Source organism: Lissotriton helveticus, chromosome 1_1 (assembly GCF_964261635.1).
Source record: "Lissotriton helveticus chromosome 1_1, aLisHel1.1, whole genome shotgun sequence".
Classification (NCBI taxonomy): Eukaryota; Metazoa; Chordata; class Amphibia; order Caudata; family Salamandridae; genus Lissotriton; species Lissotriton helveticus.
The window spans coordinates 724,038,472-724,053,405 of record NC_136057.1 but is presented as its reverse complement, the minus strand read 5'-3'; the positions used below and the strand labels follow the sequence as shown (position 1 = coordinate 724,053,405).

Below are 14,934 nucleotides of genomic sequence, written 5' to 3'. Positions count from 1 at the left end.
TCTCAGCACCATATACTCTCAATGGCATCACAGCACTTACAGTGCCCAGGAATGGCCCTGGGTACTGAAGGGGCACAGGGCTCATGCACCTGTGGCCACACCTCTGGCGTAGGGCACCCAGCTAGAGGGGTGACTGAAGTATGCCAGGGCAGTGGGTTCTGTGGGCATGGCACACAGGGATGTGTGCCATGTCACCTCTTTGTTTCGTTCTGAACTTCGACACTCAGCCTGCAAAGGCAGTGTGTGGGTGTCAGGGTACAAGGCCCCTGAGGGTGGCACAATAAGTGCTGCAGTCCTCAGGGGTCTTCTCTGGTCGCCAGGCCCTGTTACCTATGGGACCATTTACTAGGGGCTGATAGGTGGCCAGCCAGAGATGCCAATTGGGTTTTAGTATCAACACAGTTTTAGGGAAGGAACACAGGCCCTGGGTACCTGGTTGGCAGGAACCCAGGGCACACTCAGTCAAAGCACATCAGCAGTTCAGAAAAAAAGTGGGGGCATACCAAGGCAAGAAACATGGCACTTTCTCACAATTTTGAATACCAACAGCTCCAGTGATACAGCAAAATATGAGAAACAAAATGTTCTATAGTGCTGGGTACCAACAATATCCTTTGATACAGAATGATGAGATGGCAGGGAATAGTTCATAACGACGATGCCTTAGGGGGATTCGGATTGCATGCTTGGAGCAGTCCTAGAGATATAACAAAGTAGCTCATACACTGACGCAAAAGCCAGCAGCCATCCTGTTTCATTTTTGATTGATACTGGGAATTTCCGTTCTATAGTTTGTTCTGTGGAAGTCCCAAACATTCCCTTTCTCAGGAAGAGAGGCAAACGTTTTAAGGATCAGCAGTAACAAATTGTTAACCAGGTTACAGCACATGTTCTAGCTAAAATGGGTCCGATGTAGAATAAGCATCAATTTATTTTATATGATTATTATGAAGATATTTACTTTGTAAAATGAATAGTGTAATTTATTGTACACCAGTTAATCTCTCATTTGAAATACAAGAGGATTCAGATATTAAAGTTGGTTCAGAAAATTTGAGTGTTGAGTTGTTCCCAGTTTTGACAAACGAAGACCTGCCTCTGGATTTAAGACATGCTGTCACAAATGAGGTATGGGATTAGGAGTTATTGGGATGAGGTATTGGGAGAGGATTTGGCCTAACGGCTAGGGCGGTCGACCTCGAATCTGGGGAACAGGGTTTGAGACTCAGCAATGACGCTGAACATCCTGTGATTCTGGGCAAATCACTTAATCTCCCTGTGCCGAACAAAAATGAATGTGTCCTTATGTAACGCAACGGGTGCTATACAAAAGCGCTCTGATACCCGATACTGGGTAAAGTTTGTGCTATATAAAACTCGGTTAAAAAAAAAAAATTGTACACCAAGAGACAGGCTGCAGCTTACGGGGAAAAACATTGAAAGAAAAATGTAAGCTGGTACTCAAGTGACTTGGGCCTGTTAACACTCCTTACAACTGTGCTACAGAGCAAAGAAAAGAAGGAGCCATGATGATGAGATGGGTTTCTATTTTTTCTATTATTATAAACAATTGTTAACATGACATAAATGATGTAGTAACTTGGGCACAAAATATCACGCTTAACATGATAGCAAATAAAATGGTTCTCCGAGTCACTGTGTCGTTGGTGCAGCACTCTCCGCTAAAAAGTAAAAATATGTACACACCGAGACCTGAACTACTCCACTTGCACTGTTGAAGAGTCTGCTATTGTAGATTCTACGTGGTAGGTAATGCGCAGTAGTTCACCGACAAATCCCTAAGCTGCTACAAAAATATGTCTTCTGATACCAAAACTAGATCCAGTCCAGCGGCCTCTTTAGAAGTAGTTTACACAAGTACATTGAAATTATTAACTTTACTGAGATGCATTATATACACACCCAAATTAAATGAGCTGAGCAGGTGATAAAAAACAACACGAAAATTCATGAGACCTTCAGGGGATACTTGGAGAAGGTAAAAATAATAATAAAAATATAAATCTAGGACATCAGCAGGAAGCAGAAAACAAGAGCCACAGCAGGAATCTGCTAGCTTCCTACAGCAGCCACAATCACTGACTCTGCTCAGATGTATGGAACCAATTCAAATATTACCAAACGCAACAGTATTAAAGAATAATTAAACAAACATTCATAGCGCCAAATGAACAATTAAAAATAATGATGGGAATACACAAGCTTACTTTGCATTTTCTTCATTTTCCTTCCTGCAGACAGCCACAAGGCGTTCTTTTTTGGTTGGGAGGTCCTCCAAACTTACACCATTGTCTAAAAAAGCATGAACAAGAGAAGAATAACGTTGCTGTAAAGTGTCAAACAACACAGACATTGACAGTCCACAACGAGCTACCCAGTTCCCGCTCAGTGAATATTTCTGTGGCATTTTGGATAAATAGCACTTTGGTAAATTGGGCTTTAGTAACACTAGATGTTAATTATATTTTTAAAATGCAATGCAAGGACATACACATTCCTGTATGTGTTTACCTCTGATGTCTCTGTCGGGGCTATTGGGCTCTGAGCTGACCTTCCTCTTTCCCTCTTCGGGAACATGAACATCATTAAAGGAGGTGTGGCGCGAAAACGTCTGCATTAGATTTGAGGTCTGACTTTGGGAGCTGGGGTCATTATGAATTCCTTGAAACAATGTGGTAGGTGTGACTTCAATCCTTTGGTCACCTAAATGACAAACAGAATTCTACACATTAATAAAATATATTTCCTTCCCATTGCAGTAGCTGTAATTTCTAGAATGTTTAATACAATGCGTGTAGGGTAACTCTTTTTTTACAGTCCAAGAAAAAATATAAAAGCAGGGTGTGTCCATGATGCATGTCATATAATAACAAAATAACGAGAGGCAATAAAACTCTATTCCATGAGACTAGGTATATGATATCAATATCAGCTAAATGAGTCCGCAGCTCCCAGTTATGACAAGATAGTTCTTTATTTTCTTATTCAGATTCACAATCTGTAACCAGGCATATAGAAGCAACCAAAGAGTTTCACCCAAACACAAGGTTTTCTACAGGACAGAGTCGCAAATTGAAGAAAATCAATCAAAATAGAATATTACGAGTATTTGCGGTAGCTTCATACGATTTCCACAACTTTAATTCCAGAACAACCTTTTGTTATTCTGCACTTAAGGCATCCTCATGGGTATAAAAAGCAGTCGGGCCAAGTACTCAAACGTAATATATCTTTATAAGTCACGGAGCAGTCATAGTTCCTACTTCGAAAAATTGTAGGAGTTCTATTAGTTCCCTCGCTGGCTCAGTGCGATATAAGGCCTGTCGCGCCTCCTCTAAGCGATGTTTCACACGGTATTACGTTTGAATACTTGGCCCGACTGCCTTTTATAACCTTGAGGATGTCTTATGTGCAGAATAACAGAAGTATGTTCTGAAATTGAAGTTGCAGAGAACGTGTGGAGCTATGGCAAATATTTGTAATATTCTATTGTGATTGATTTTCTTCTATTTGCGACGCTGTCCCGAAGAAGCCCTTGTGTTTGGGCGAAACGCGTTGGCTGCTGCTATATGCCTGGTTACAGATTGTGAATCTGAATAAGAATATTAAGAACTATCTTGTCATAACTGGGAGCTGTGGACTCCAACTGCTGATATTGATATCATATACTTAGTCCCATGGATTAGAGTTTTATTGCCTCTTATTGGTTTATTTAAATTATTTCTGGTCTATAGCCATGTCGCAGCTGGTCATTTGAGGTAGGCAATACACCTGAGAAAATTTGTATGTGACTATACTGGGTGGTGCAGTAAGTTATACCTAGCTGCCCCCTTATTTTGTTTCTATGATGCATATCATTTTTTACAACGTTTCTAAGTGATGATGAAATAAAACCCCACTTACTGCAAAGGGCATTGAAGTCAGTAGGGCCAATCCACTTAAATGCCGGCTTGCGACCTCTCTCCTCTGTGACATGTACTTTTTTTATGAGACCCAGACTGGTAAGAACATTGGCAATATCGTACAGCCTACGTACCTTCGCTGAAAAAAAAAAAAGGATTAAAAATGGATGCTACAAAAGAACAAAAGCATAATCAATTATCCTAACATTTCCAGAAAAGAGCTCAGCAGGGAAATCATTGGTTTTCAATAAATATTTTGTATACTTAACTGTCTTATGCAACCTCTCTAAAATTGAAAATTTAGCAGGGAGATTGCTTAAAACTTATGAAACAACATAGGTCGATTGTTTGTTCCCAGATTTCATCCTGGGATTTTCTTTTAGTTCTTAGGAGTCTACAGAATGCTCCATTTGAAACATTACATATGCTTGTTTTGCCATGTGCCAGCTAACTTAGCCTTTTCATTAGTGTTTACCTCAGCTGAAAGACTTGACAAGTGGGAAGCTTTACAGCTAAATTCCATTAGAATTAATTTATTCTAAAGCCAGGTCCTCTTTTTTAGACCAAAGTATGTTCGAAATTTCCTTTGCAACAGGACATAATTTTCAAAATCCATCCTCTTTTTTAGATGTGAGGAGAGCAGAGACCCTGGTCCTCCCTCCCACTGCCACCCCGTTGCGACCTTTCATGCCCTAAACACCTACTGCTGCTCCACCACAGAAAACCGAGGGAGTGCTCTCCTGTACGTTTCTGTACACTTACCCACGCCCAACCCTCACTGCAACCCTACCGACAGAAGCCAACAGCCCGCTGTCTCACACTCACATAGTCCTGCAACCACCTACACAACACCCTGCACTCACATGCATGCTTCTCAACACCTGCCCACTCAAGCAAACCAGAGATCTGGTACCTGCTGCACAACAATGCTCCAGAACTAATGTTCCTCACAGAATCCTGGCTGACAGCGCATCTGAACCTAAAATCGCCAGTCAAAACCCCCCACCAGCCCGGAGGCAGAATCACCACATCCACAAGAAAGTAATCAGCTGCACCACCTTCACGGACAAGTCGTCCTCTAACTTCTGTCTTTTTTCTGTCTTATGTTCCCCCTCTGTTGACCTGCCAGTTCCGACCCTCCTCCTAACCCCCATCCCTTGTGCCCTTAGACTAAGCACTCCTTCTCCCCTTGTTGGTGATAGATCCAATATTCATACCCTGGAGTCTCAGTGACCCCTCTGAGAGAGTCCACAGCGCCAAGGGAGCCACTCACAGTTGAGGTTTGGTATGGTACCCCTTGCCAAAGCACTCCCTCTCCCCTTGTTGGGGAAGGATCCAGTAAGTAGGCCTTGGAGTCTCAGAGACCCCTCTGAGAGTCAACTGCGTAAAGGGAGCCTCTCGCAACGGTGATGTGGGTTTGGTACCATTTCCCCTGGGATCAAACCTTACCGGACCTTGGACGCGGCTTTTACTCGTCTACCGGTTTGTGTCCCCTCCACCGTCCCCATCCTCTTTCATGCTTTGTCTCTCATCCTCCCCTACCTCTTTCCCTCTTTCATTCTTTGTCCACTTCCCCTGCTCCTAGCCCCTTCTCCCCTGAATCTCGCCGCCTAGCCCCCTGTCCCTTGTGCCCTTTGTCTAAGCACTCCTTCTTCCCTTGCTGGGGAAAGATCCAATATTCCTACTCGGGAGTCTCAGTTACCCCTCTGAGAGAGTCCACAGCGACAAGGGAGCCACTCACAGTTGAGGTGATGGTATGGCCCCCCTTGCCAAAGCACTCGCTCTCCCCTTGTTGGGGAAGGATCCAGTAGTAAGGCCTTGGAGTCTCTGAGAGAGTCCAGTGCGTCAAGGGAGCCTCATGCAACGGAGATGTGGGAATGATTCCACTTCCCCTGGGATCACAGCTTACCAGACTTAGGGTGCAGCTTGTACTTGTCCTCTGGTTTGTGCCCCCTTCACCATCCCCTCCTCTTTCATACTCTGTCTCTCTCCCTCCCCACCTCTTTCCCTCCTTCATTATGTCTCCTTCCCCTGCTCCTACCCACTCTCTCCTGAATCTCCCCATGCCTGCTCTTTCCCTTACTTATATGTCTATTGTTTTTTTCGACCTAACATGTAACTTGTAACTATGCTCTGAAACTGTGTAATCTTTTAATGATATAACCTGCAACTATGGTCTGATACTCATGTAAAGCGATACCTTCGGGTCTAGCCAGCGCTATATGAAACCTTTCAAATAAATAAATAAATAAAATTAAATAAATAAACTTTGACTACCTGTCGTTCAAGCTGCACATCACAGCCTACTTCACCCTAAGAAGCACTCTCATCTACAGACCACCTGAACCACAAACCAACTTCACCAATACCATCACGGACTCCATTGACCACTCGCCCTCAACACGAGTGATTACGTCCTACTTGGAAACCTGAAATTTGATCTGAACAACCATGTCTACCCCAACTCAAAAGAACTTATCGAAAACCTTGAGTCTGAGCCTCAACCAGCAAATAAAGGGATCCACCCACCTCGCCGGACACCTCCTGGACCCTATTTTCCCCACCTTCAATAACATCCGAGTCGAAGAGCCCACACCAATCTCCAGGACAGTCCACACACATGACAAGATCGGCATCCCCATCCCGGTCAAACTCATGTACACCAGTCAGACCAGACTACCAAAACTAGAGCATCATCAGTGAAAATGACCGAAACACCGCTCTCAACACCTACTGACCTGAACACAGTCTCCCCAAAGTCATTAAGAATTTCAACAACTGAATCACCTCCTACGACGACTCCCTAGCCCTCCTTAGATACAATAATACAAAAAGATTGAGACCTCAGGTCAGTTTGTACACGATGGAACTCAGACTGATGAATCACCAATGTAGACAACTTGAGCACAAATGGACAATGAGCCAGGACAATCCAGACAGGAATACATTCAAATCTGTTCTGAGATGCTACCACCAAATGATACAGACCACCAAACACTCTGCTGTGGCAGACCGCATCAATGCCAGCAAAAACAGAAGCAGTGAAATCTTTGACATTGTGAAGTACTTTACCTCACAGCGGCTGACTCAAACTCGAGCACCCCTCGCAGGACCTCTGCACTAAACATTCTCAAATCTTCAGCAACAAAACCACTGCTTTTATAGCAACTTCAACCAGCAGCCAGAACCAACAGACATTGCTAAACACCACATGATCTTAGCTAAAGAACTAATGCTAACCACATTGCCCCGTCATCACCCCTGAGGAAACTGCTGCCACCACGCTGAAGTCCACCCCATCATGGGCGCTATCGGACCCTTGCACTCACCACGGCCACTCCAGAGGACCGTAACCCATAAGCGCCTTGCTCGCATCCATTCTGTATGTCTCCAGGTCTTCCGCGACCTTCCCAGATGCTTGTGAACATACAAGTATACTTCCATTGCTGAAGAAGCCCTTCAACCCTCACCAACTACAGACCGATCTCCTTGCTATTGTTCAAGGCCATGGTCTTAGGGAAAATTACCAACAGACATCTCACTGAATACTTCAATGACCACCAACTCGTCAACACCACTCAGTCTGGTTTCAGACCGGATCACAGCATGGAAACCGCCCTCACTGCCTCTATGAATTACTATCTTATGACTCTTGGTGGAGGCGACACGGTGGCCTTCATCCTTCTGGACCTCTCCACAGCGTTTGACTCAGGCTCCCAACCTTTCCTCATCCAATGCCTACATGACCTCGGAATCCAGGGACAGGGACTTCCATGGAACTGCTCCTTCCTAATTTGAAAGACCTAGTCATTTAGCCTGTCACCATACACCTTGGAAACCAGCAAGCTTATTTGTGGGGTTCGACTAGGGTCCTCCCTTAGCCCGACCCTCTTTAACGCATAGTTGATCACCTCAGCCAGCATCGTCTGTTCTCACAACATCAACGTCCTCTCCAATGCCAAGGACTCACATCACATTCTCTCCCTCACAGACAAGATGCCCAATACCTGGATCAAGATCAATGCCTGCATGACTTCGTGCACTGGATGAAGACCAACTGTCTGAAGCTGAACATCGACAAGACTGAAATTATGATCTTCGGGAAGAGCACTTCACCATGGTGCTCCACCTGGTGGCTTCAGAGCTAGCCCCCACCCTCACCACCAACGTCAAGAACACAGAGATAGTCATTGCAACTTGACATGACCACACGAGTCAACGATGTCTCCGTCCACTGCTCGCGTCACCTGAAGATGCAAAGGAAGATTTTCAAATGGTTCTTAATCAGCATCCAGAGAACCGTCACAAATGCGCCCTCGTCACAACCAAACTAGACTACAGGAATGCCCTCTATGTCAGAATCAACAAAAAAAACTCACCGAAGGCTCAAGACCACTCAACGGAGTGGCCAGAATCACTCTCAACCTCCCACACCATTATCCCATCACACTAAACCTGAAGAAGCTCCACTGGCTTCCCTTACATAAAGTAGCACAATTCAAAATCCTCTTCTACCCTTTCCGGGTAATGCGTAACACTGGCCCAGCATGCCTCAACAATCGTATCTGCTTTCACAAACCTTTCAGTCACCTTCACTCATCCAGACTCCTACGCGTTAAGCCTGGGCAGTGAACTCGCTCAGTTTGCAGAGTTTTTTGTGCTCTTCGGAGCTAGCGGAGTTCCGAAAAACTCCGCCCAGTGTAGCTGAGTGTAGTTTTTTCCTTGCTCGCCAACGGTAAGTTGACGAGCGCCAGCTAGGAAAACTCAACGCTAGACCACTTCCCAGCGAGATTTCTCTACGCGGGCAGTCATGGATGGTCACTCACTCGCGTTGAGAAAACTTCTGTTTGCGTTGAGGAACCTGCTGCTTGAGTAGACCTTCTACTCGAGTGGCAGAAAGAAGCAGTGTCCTCTTTCACTGCGTGAAATGCCGTTCGTGCAGATTTTAAAGCGCGGGGCAAATATCCAGCACTAAAAATCAGTGCAAACAGCACGATATAACCCACTCTGCTTTTCGCGGCACTCAGTGTAGATTGGCAGAGTTTTTCTGTCCCTTCACGGAGATCCGACTAGCAGAACTCTGCGAACTACACCCAAGCTTACTACTTTTACACATCCCATGTATAGGGAAAACCAGATTTGGTGCTCAAGCCTTCTCTTACATCACTCCTAAACAGGCTTCAAAAAATCATAAAAATATAACTAGACCTGCAGGTCTAGTAACTTGAATAATCTACACTACTTAACTGTAATGTACTTGAATTATTCACTTGTCTCATTATGCCATCCTAAGCAACAATGTTATTTGGCAGAGCCACCTTTTTCTTCATGATCACATATGAGAGATTCCTGGAAGTGAGTCCAGCATACCTGCTGTACAAAAAAAACTATTTGGTTTGATTCAATAGACTAAACGTTTGCTCCATACATAACAGGAATCTAGCCCACTTACAGGGTACACATGGCTCTTACCTCGGAATTTACCAATAGCACTGCCATCAGGGCAGGGTCTGGAATGTTCCTTAATTCATCTTTAAAAACTCACTTTAATAAATATATTACTAAAGCATGAGGTGGTAGTGCACTGCCATTTACAGACAGCACATTTTTCCATTGAAATGGGCAAAAACGTTGCCACTAACAGCAGTTTTAACTTATAAAACTATATAGTGAATAAACAAGAATCTGTGGAAATTATGTTTCAGCAAACATATTTATCATTTGCACATCACCAAATAAAGTCTTCCGATTTGTTTTCATCCATTTAAAATATTTTTTTACACAGAACTACAAAACAAGGGCTTCCATAACTAGTGAAATGGATTTTGAAATGTCTGTACAGTTCATTTTCTAAGTATTTAAACATGTGTTGGAATAAAACATGACATCCTACAGCCTTTCATTTCACACTTTTTGTACAGCACGTTTGTCATACAGTTAACTTTACAAAATCCTCGAACTTTGCAGTCAAAGTAAGAAAAGTAATTGTAGATGTAAACTGACTTTTGACCTCAGTCTCTGAAAACAGTATAAATATGACAAGATTTAAAGTAATATTTAATGCTCTTTCACTTTGAGAGTGAACAAAACACCTGTTGTTTGTCAGCTCACCCGAAGGGGCAAGTAGGCCCTACATATAGCTTGCCCTGAAAAAATCTGACTCACCATAGCGAGGACTGCTAAAGCATGGAACACCCTGCTGATACACTTAAAAGTTCCCTCCTCATTTCTTGAATTAGGCAGAAAAGCTTAAGACCTGACTTTGAGTGGTTCCACTAGGCCCTAGGTTTGGCTACACTCACAGCTGCTGCATTACATAACAAGAACTTGGGCTTGTTAGAGGCATTGGTCTCCTTTTAGTTATGGATTATGGACAGAGGAACTAGAGATATGGCTGCCTCTTGATCAGAAGCAAAGGCCATTTTAATGTCAGGAATAAGTAGTGTTACAATTTTTTCATCACTATTATTTGGGTGTGAAGTTTCTTCTGACACAGATGTTCTGTTTTTAGAAACTGTGTTATTCCCAGTAATGACAAGCCTGAATGAACAAAAGTCGGTTTACCGAAATGGTGGGAGTGGTTGTGGGTAGAATTGCATTAAAATGTGTGTTTGTGTTCATACATAAAATAAGAATTGTAAAAAGGATGGCTCAATTAGAAGGTAATGCTAGATTACTCACGGCTGATCCTAATTTCTTCAAATAGAATGTATGGCATTATTAAGCATTCCTTTTCCACAGAGATGCAAAGCTTAATTTAAGCTGGTGCTTGACGGTGCGGGGCACTAGCACCTATTTTTGAGGATCGGCAGTTCTTTCGCCACATCAGACATTTCCCAAGGCCATCAGAGGGAAAAACAAACGAAAAGATGGAGAAAAAGAAAACACAGAAAATCTGTCACCGAGAAAGAAAGCATACACCTTTAAGAGTGGGATAACGTGGCGGGAGTGACTGACAGTACATTAAAGAGGCCTGAGTTGGAGGACTGGGCAACCTTGCTATTCGTGCTCTGACCTTTTACAGTGTGAGCCGCGGATGTCTGAGCATCGCTTTGAGCACCAGCAGCTCTTATTTTACAAATAAAGCACTGCGCACATGCCATTACCTCACATGGTAAATATATGTCAAGTAAAAACCCTAAAAAAACACTTACCTTTCTTTATCACTGTCCACGCCAAGATCCTAAGATTATCCTTATCTCACTTAACCACTAGCCACACCTAAACCCTTTTTAGGTCGAAGCCTTCCAGACATGGAAGCTATCTGGTTTGCTAAAGACATCTTGGGCACATTTGCAAAGCTTCCGTGGGAATCCATATTGCCCATTGCTTACTATTGGCTCACATTTTCTTGCATTCTATGTTTTAGGCTGTCCAGCTTGCTTAGTCTCTCCCAAGGAGCATACCTTTTTATTGTACCCTTTAACAAGTAATTGCTTTCTGTAAACAAGCCTTTAAATCTTGTTCTTAACTTGGCACATTTGCTTCCATTCACAGAGGTCAAATGTCAGGCTTTGTTTTCAGAGGGAGCGTGAGTTTACTTTCCTTTCTCTGACTTCAAAGTGAGAGGATTTATGTGAGTATCTTGTTGTGAAAGGAATGCCTTTTGTCTAGTACGCATCAAAATTTAAATACCTGTAAATGAACTGTGCAGATATTTCTAAATGTATAAAACTTCGGAGAGTACATTGAAAACCTTTTTTATTTAATTCTGAAGTGTGGTGGAAACAAATATTTTAATACAATCAAAGCAAAATTAATACACTAGGTGATGACATTTCTACATATTACCCTTTGTGCGCTGTATACTTTTATCAGTAAAAATGTACGTCTGTGCAAATGCAATGGTCATTTCAATTGGAAATGTGTTGTCTGCAATGGCAGGGTGCTACCAAACCATGTATATTCCACTCTACTCTGCACCACTCCACTATAAGCCACTCCACTCTAAGCCGCTCTACTCTGCACAACTATACTCTGTGGCAATGCACTCTACATCAATCTACTCTGCATCACTGCACTCTACCCTGCAACACACGACTCTGCGCAGCTTCATTCTACTCTGAACCAATCTACTCTATGCCACTGTGCTCTCCACCACTCTACCCAAAACCAATGCGCTCTTCGCCAATCTACTCTGCACCTCTGAGCTCTACGCCACTCTACTCTACACCACTGAACTCTGACACTCTACACTTTTGCACTGTATGTCGCTGCGCACTATACCATGCTATTCTACTCTACACCACTCTATACCATTGTCTTCTATGACACTGAACTCTATGAAACTCTACCTCTGCGCCACAATACTCTATGCCACTACACTCTACGCAACTCTACTGCATTCTACTCTGCACCTCTCCACTCTATTCTGCACCACAGCACTCTACGCGGCTCTACTCTGTACAACTATACCCTATGCCAGTGCACTCTGTCAATCTACTCTGCATCACTGCACTCTACCCTGCACCACACAACTCTGAGGCACGTCACTCTACTCTGAAACAATCTACTCTATGCCACTGCTCTGACTGCCACTCTACTCAAAATCAATGCACTTTACACCAATCTACTATGCACCACGGCTCTCTATGCCACTGTACACCACTGAACTCTATGACACTGTACACCAATGCACTTTATGCCACTGCACTCTACACCTCTCTATTCTACTCTGCAACACTCTATGACACTGAACTCTACGACATTCTATTTCTGCACCACTGACCTCTATGCCACTACACTCTACTCTACATCACTCTGCTCTGCACCACTCCAATCTACTCTACGCCACTCTTCTCTTCTCTGCGCCACTCTGCTCTACGCGACTGCATTCTGCTGCACTCTACTCTGCACCATTCTACTCCAATGCACTCTATGCCACTAAACTTTACACCACTCCACTTCAGTCCACTTTACTCCACTCCTACATACTCTACTCCAAGCACTCCAAACCACTCTATGCCATGCCACTCAAGTATACTCTGCTCTACTCTGTGCCACTCCTCGCCTCTTTGTGCCATTCCACTCTAGGCACTCTACTCCACTTTGCCATACTTTACTCCACTGTATGTTTTGCCACGCTACACTCCCCCACTTAAAGTCACGCCACTCTATGCCACTCTACTCCATTATACACAACTCCATCCATTCTACGCATCTCCACCCTACACCATTCTATGCCACTCCACAACACGACAGTCTATGCCACACCATGACCCTCCACTCAACAACACTCCCCACTCTAAAACACTCCACTTGACGCCACTACACGACACACTATGCCATTCCACCCAACGGCACTCTATGCCACTCAATATCACTCCACGCCCAACACTACACGCAAAGACGCTCCACAAACTTTTAGCCATGTTCAACATCAGCAACACTGGCGTACAACAGGGCTAAAACACACTAGCAAATCCAATAGCTCTTGCGTAGGTGTGACCTATTGGCTTTGCCAATGCTTCTTTCAAATAACATAATGTTATTAATAAAAATAAAAAGACTTACTTATATGGTAAAGATACAAATACATACCTGTGTGGTAAAGGTTGTGTGGTGAAGACTTTGTTGTAAAGATTGTTTCCACAGGGATACATCAAACTACAAAGGATTTTTCCTGGAATTACCCATCTACACAGTGGCAACTATACCTCGAGTGGCCCATATAGTTGGCCTCTGCCCGACACCCTGTGAGTCTCCAAGTGCCTCCTATGAAGTCCTAGTGAGGATTTAGAACTGTACTCCTGTGGTGGCTTGGGACTTAAAGAACCAAGTCAGAAAGTAAAATCTTTGACCAGGACGAACCTCATTGGTGAATCTGACTCGTGATCCATCGCGGTCAGTCTCAAATTGTTCTTAGGTCCTAGTTTACTGCAACCATAAACTATCTATGGGAGAGGTGTGGCGCCGCGGCCAGGGCGACTGACGCTGGAATCTGGGGATCAGGGTTCGATCCCCGGCTCCGGCGGCAGGATAGCCCAGCACCATGTGACTCTGGGCAATAGCTTGCTTAATCTACCCGACGGCCCCCAGCGCCTAGAGACCCTAACGGGTGATTGTGCGCTATACAAATGTGGAGTATTATTATTATTATTATCATTGGTGCTTTGTGTTTTGGTGCTAATTTACCTTAAATCTTGAAACACTCAAGTCTCTGGTTTCCCTTATTGATTTTTTGTCATTTTGTTTTTTAAATTACATTTCTCTAATTCGTTTTGGGCTTTTATTGTTTCGCATTTTGACTCTATTACTGTTTTGGTACTGCACAAACACTTTACACATTGAATTACGTTGAGCCTGTCTGCTCTGTGCCATAGCTACCAGGAGGTTGAGCGCAGATTAATTTAGTGGCTTTGAGGGTTCACCCCGACAAGCGGTTTGATTTCTCCTTGAAGTGGGTATCACCCACCCCAAATAATAATCCAATTTCTTACAATCTCCAACAGGGCACTATATTTTCAAACAATACTTACGGCTTGATATTTAAATCAGACAACAGTATGCCAATGGTATCCAGGTAGCATACCACCACATAATCATTATGTTAGTAGATTCATAATTGTACCAAGTGTGTTACAGTACGCCATTTTAATGATATAACCTCAAATTATAAAATTACTGTAGTCTTCTAGTTGCTATTGTCATTTGTTAAGAGACTAAGAATGCATGATCTGTATGAAGACTAAACAGAACAGAGTCTAAAGGCCTGGTGCCTTACAAGGTTGTTTAGAATCTGGCAAAGATATTGAGATTAGACAACATTTTTAATTATTCTCTAGTCTAAAGTCTAGCAAGAGATTGTTCCTCGTGGCAAGAGCCAGAAGAGTGATTAAGTGATTACTGTTAAAATGTGGAGCCTTCAAAAAGAGCTACTGAGCTCTGACAGCTGCTATGCAGTGAATCTTTTTGATGTAGACATCCAGTCAAGGAAGCTCCTGTGGATCAAGCAAAGAACACTGAAATGTACTAAGGAGATTGGGATGCAACAGGGCTTCTTTAGAACAGG

At 43.5% G+C, this 14,934-nt stretch overlaps 1 protein-coding gene across 2 annotated transcripts in view; it reads right to left on the bottom strand.

Moving 5' to 3' along the window:
• Positions 1 to 14,934, bottom strand: part of E2F7 (E2F transcription factor 7) — a 59,605-nt gene that overhangs the window by 30,796 nt on the left and 13,875 nt on the right. For both annotated transcript variants that reach the window (XM_078674254.1, XM_078674252.1), the window contains exons 7-9: positions 3,925 to 4,062; positions 2,533 to 2,724; positions 2,229 to 2,313 (exon numbers count right to left, since the gene is read on the bottom strand). In XM_078674254.1, the coding sequence (XP_078530380.1) occupies positions 2,229 to 2,313; positions 2,533 to 2,724; positions 3,925 to 4,062 (415 nt within the window). The remainder of the gene's footprint in view (positions 1 to 2,228; positions 2,314 to 2,532; positions 2,725 to 3,924; positions 4,063 to 14,934) is intronic.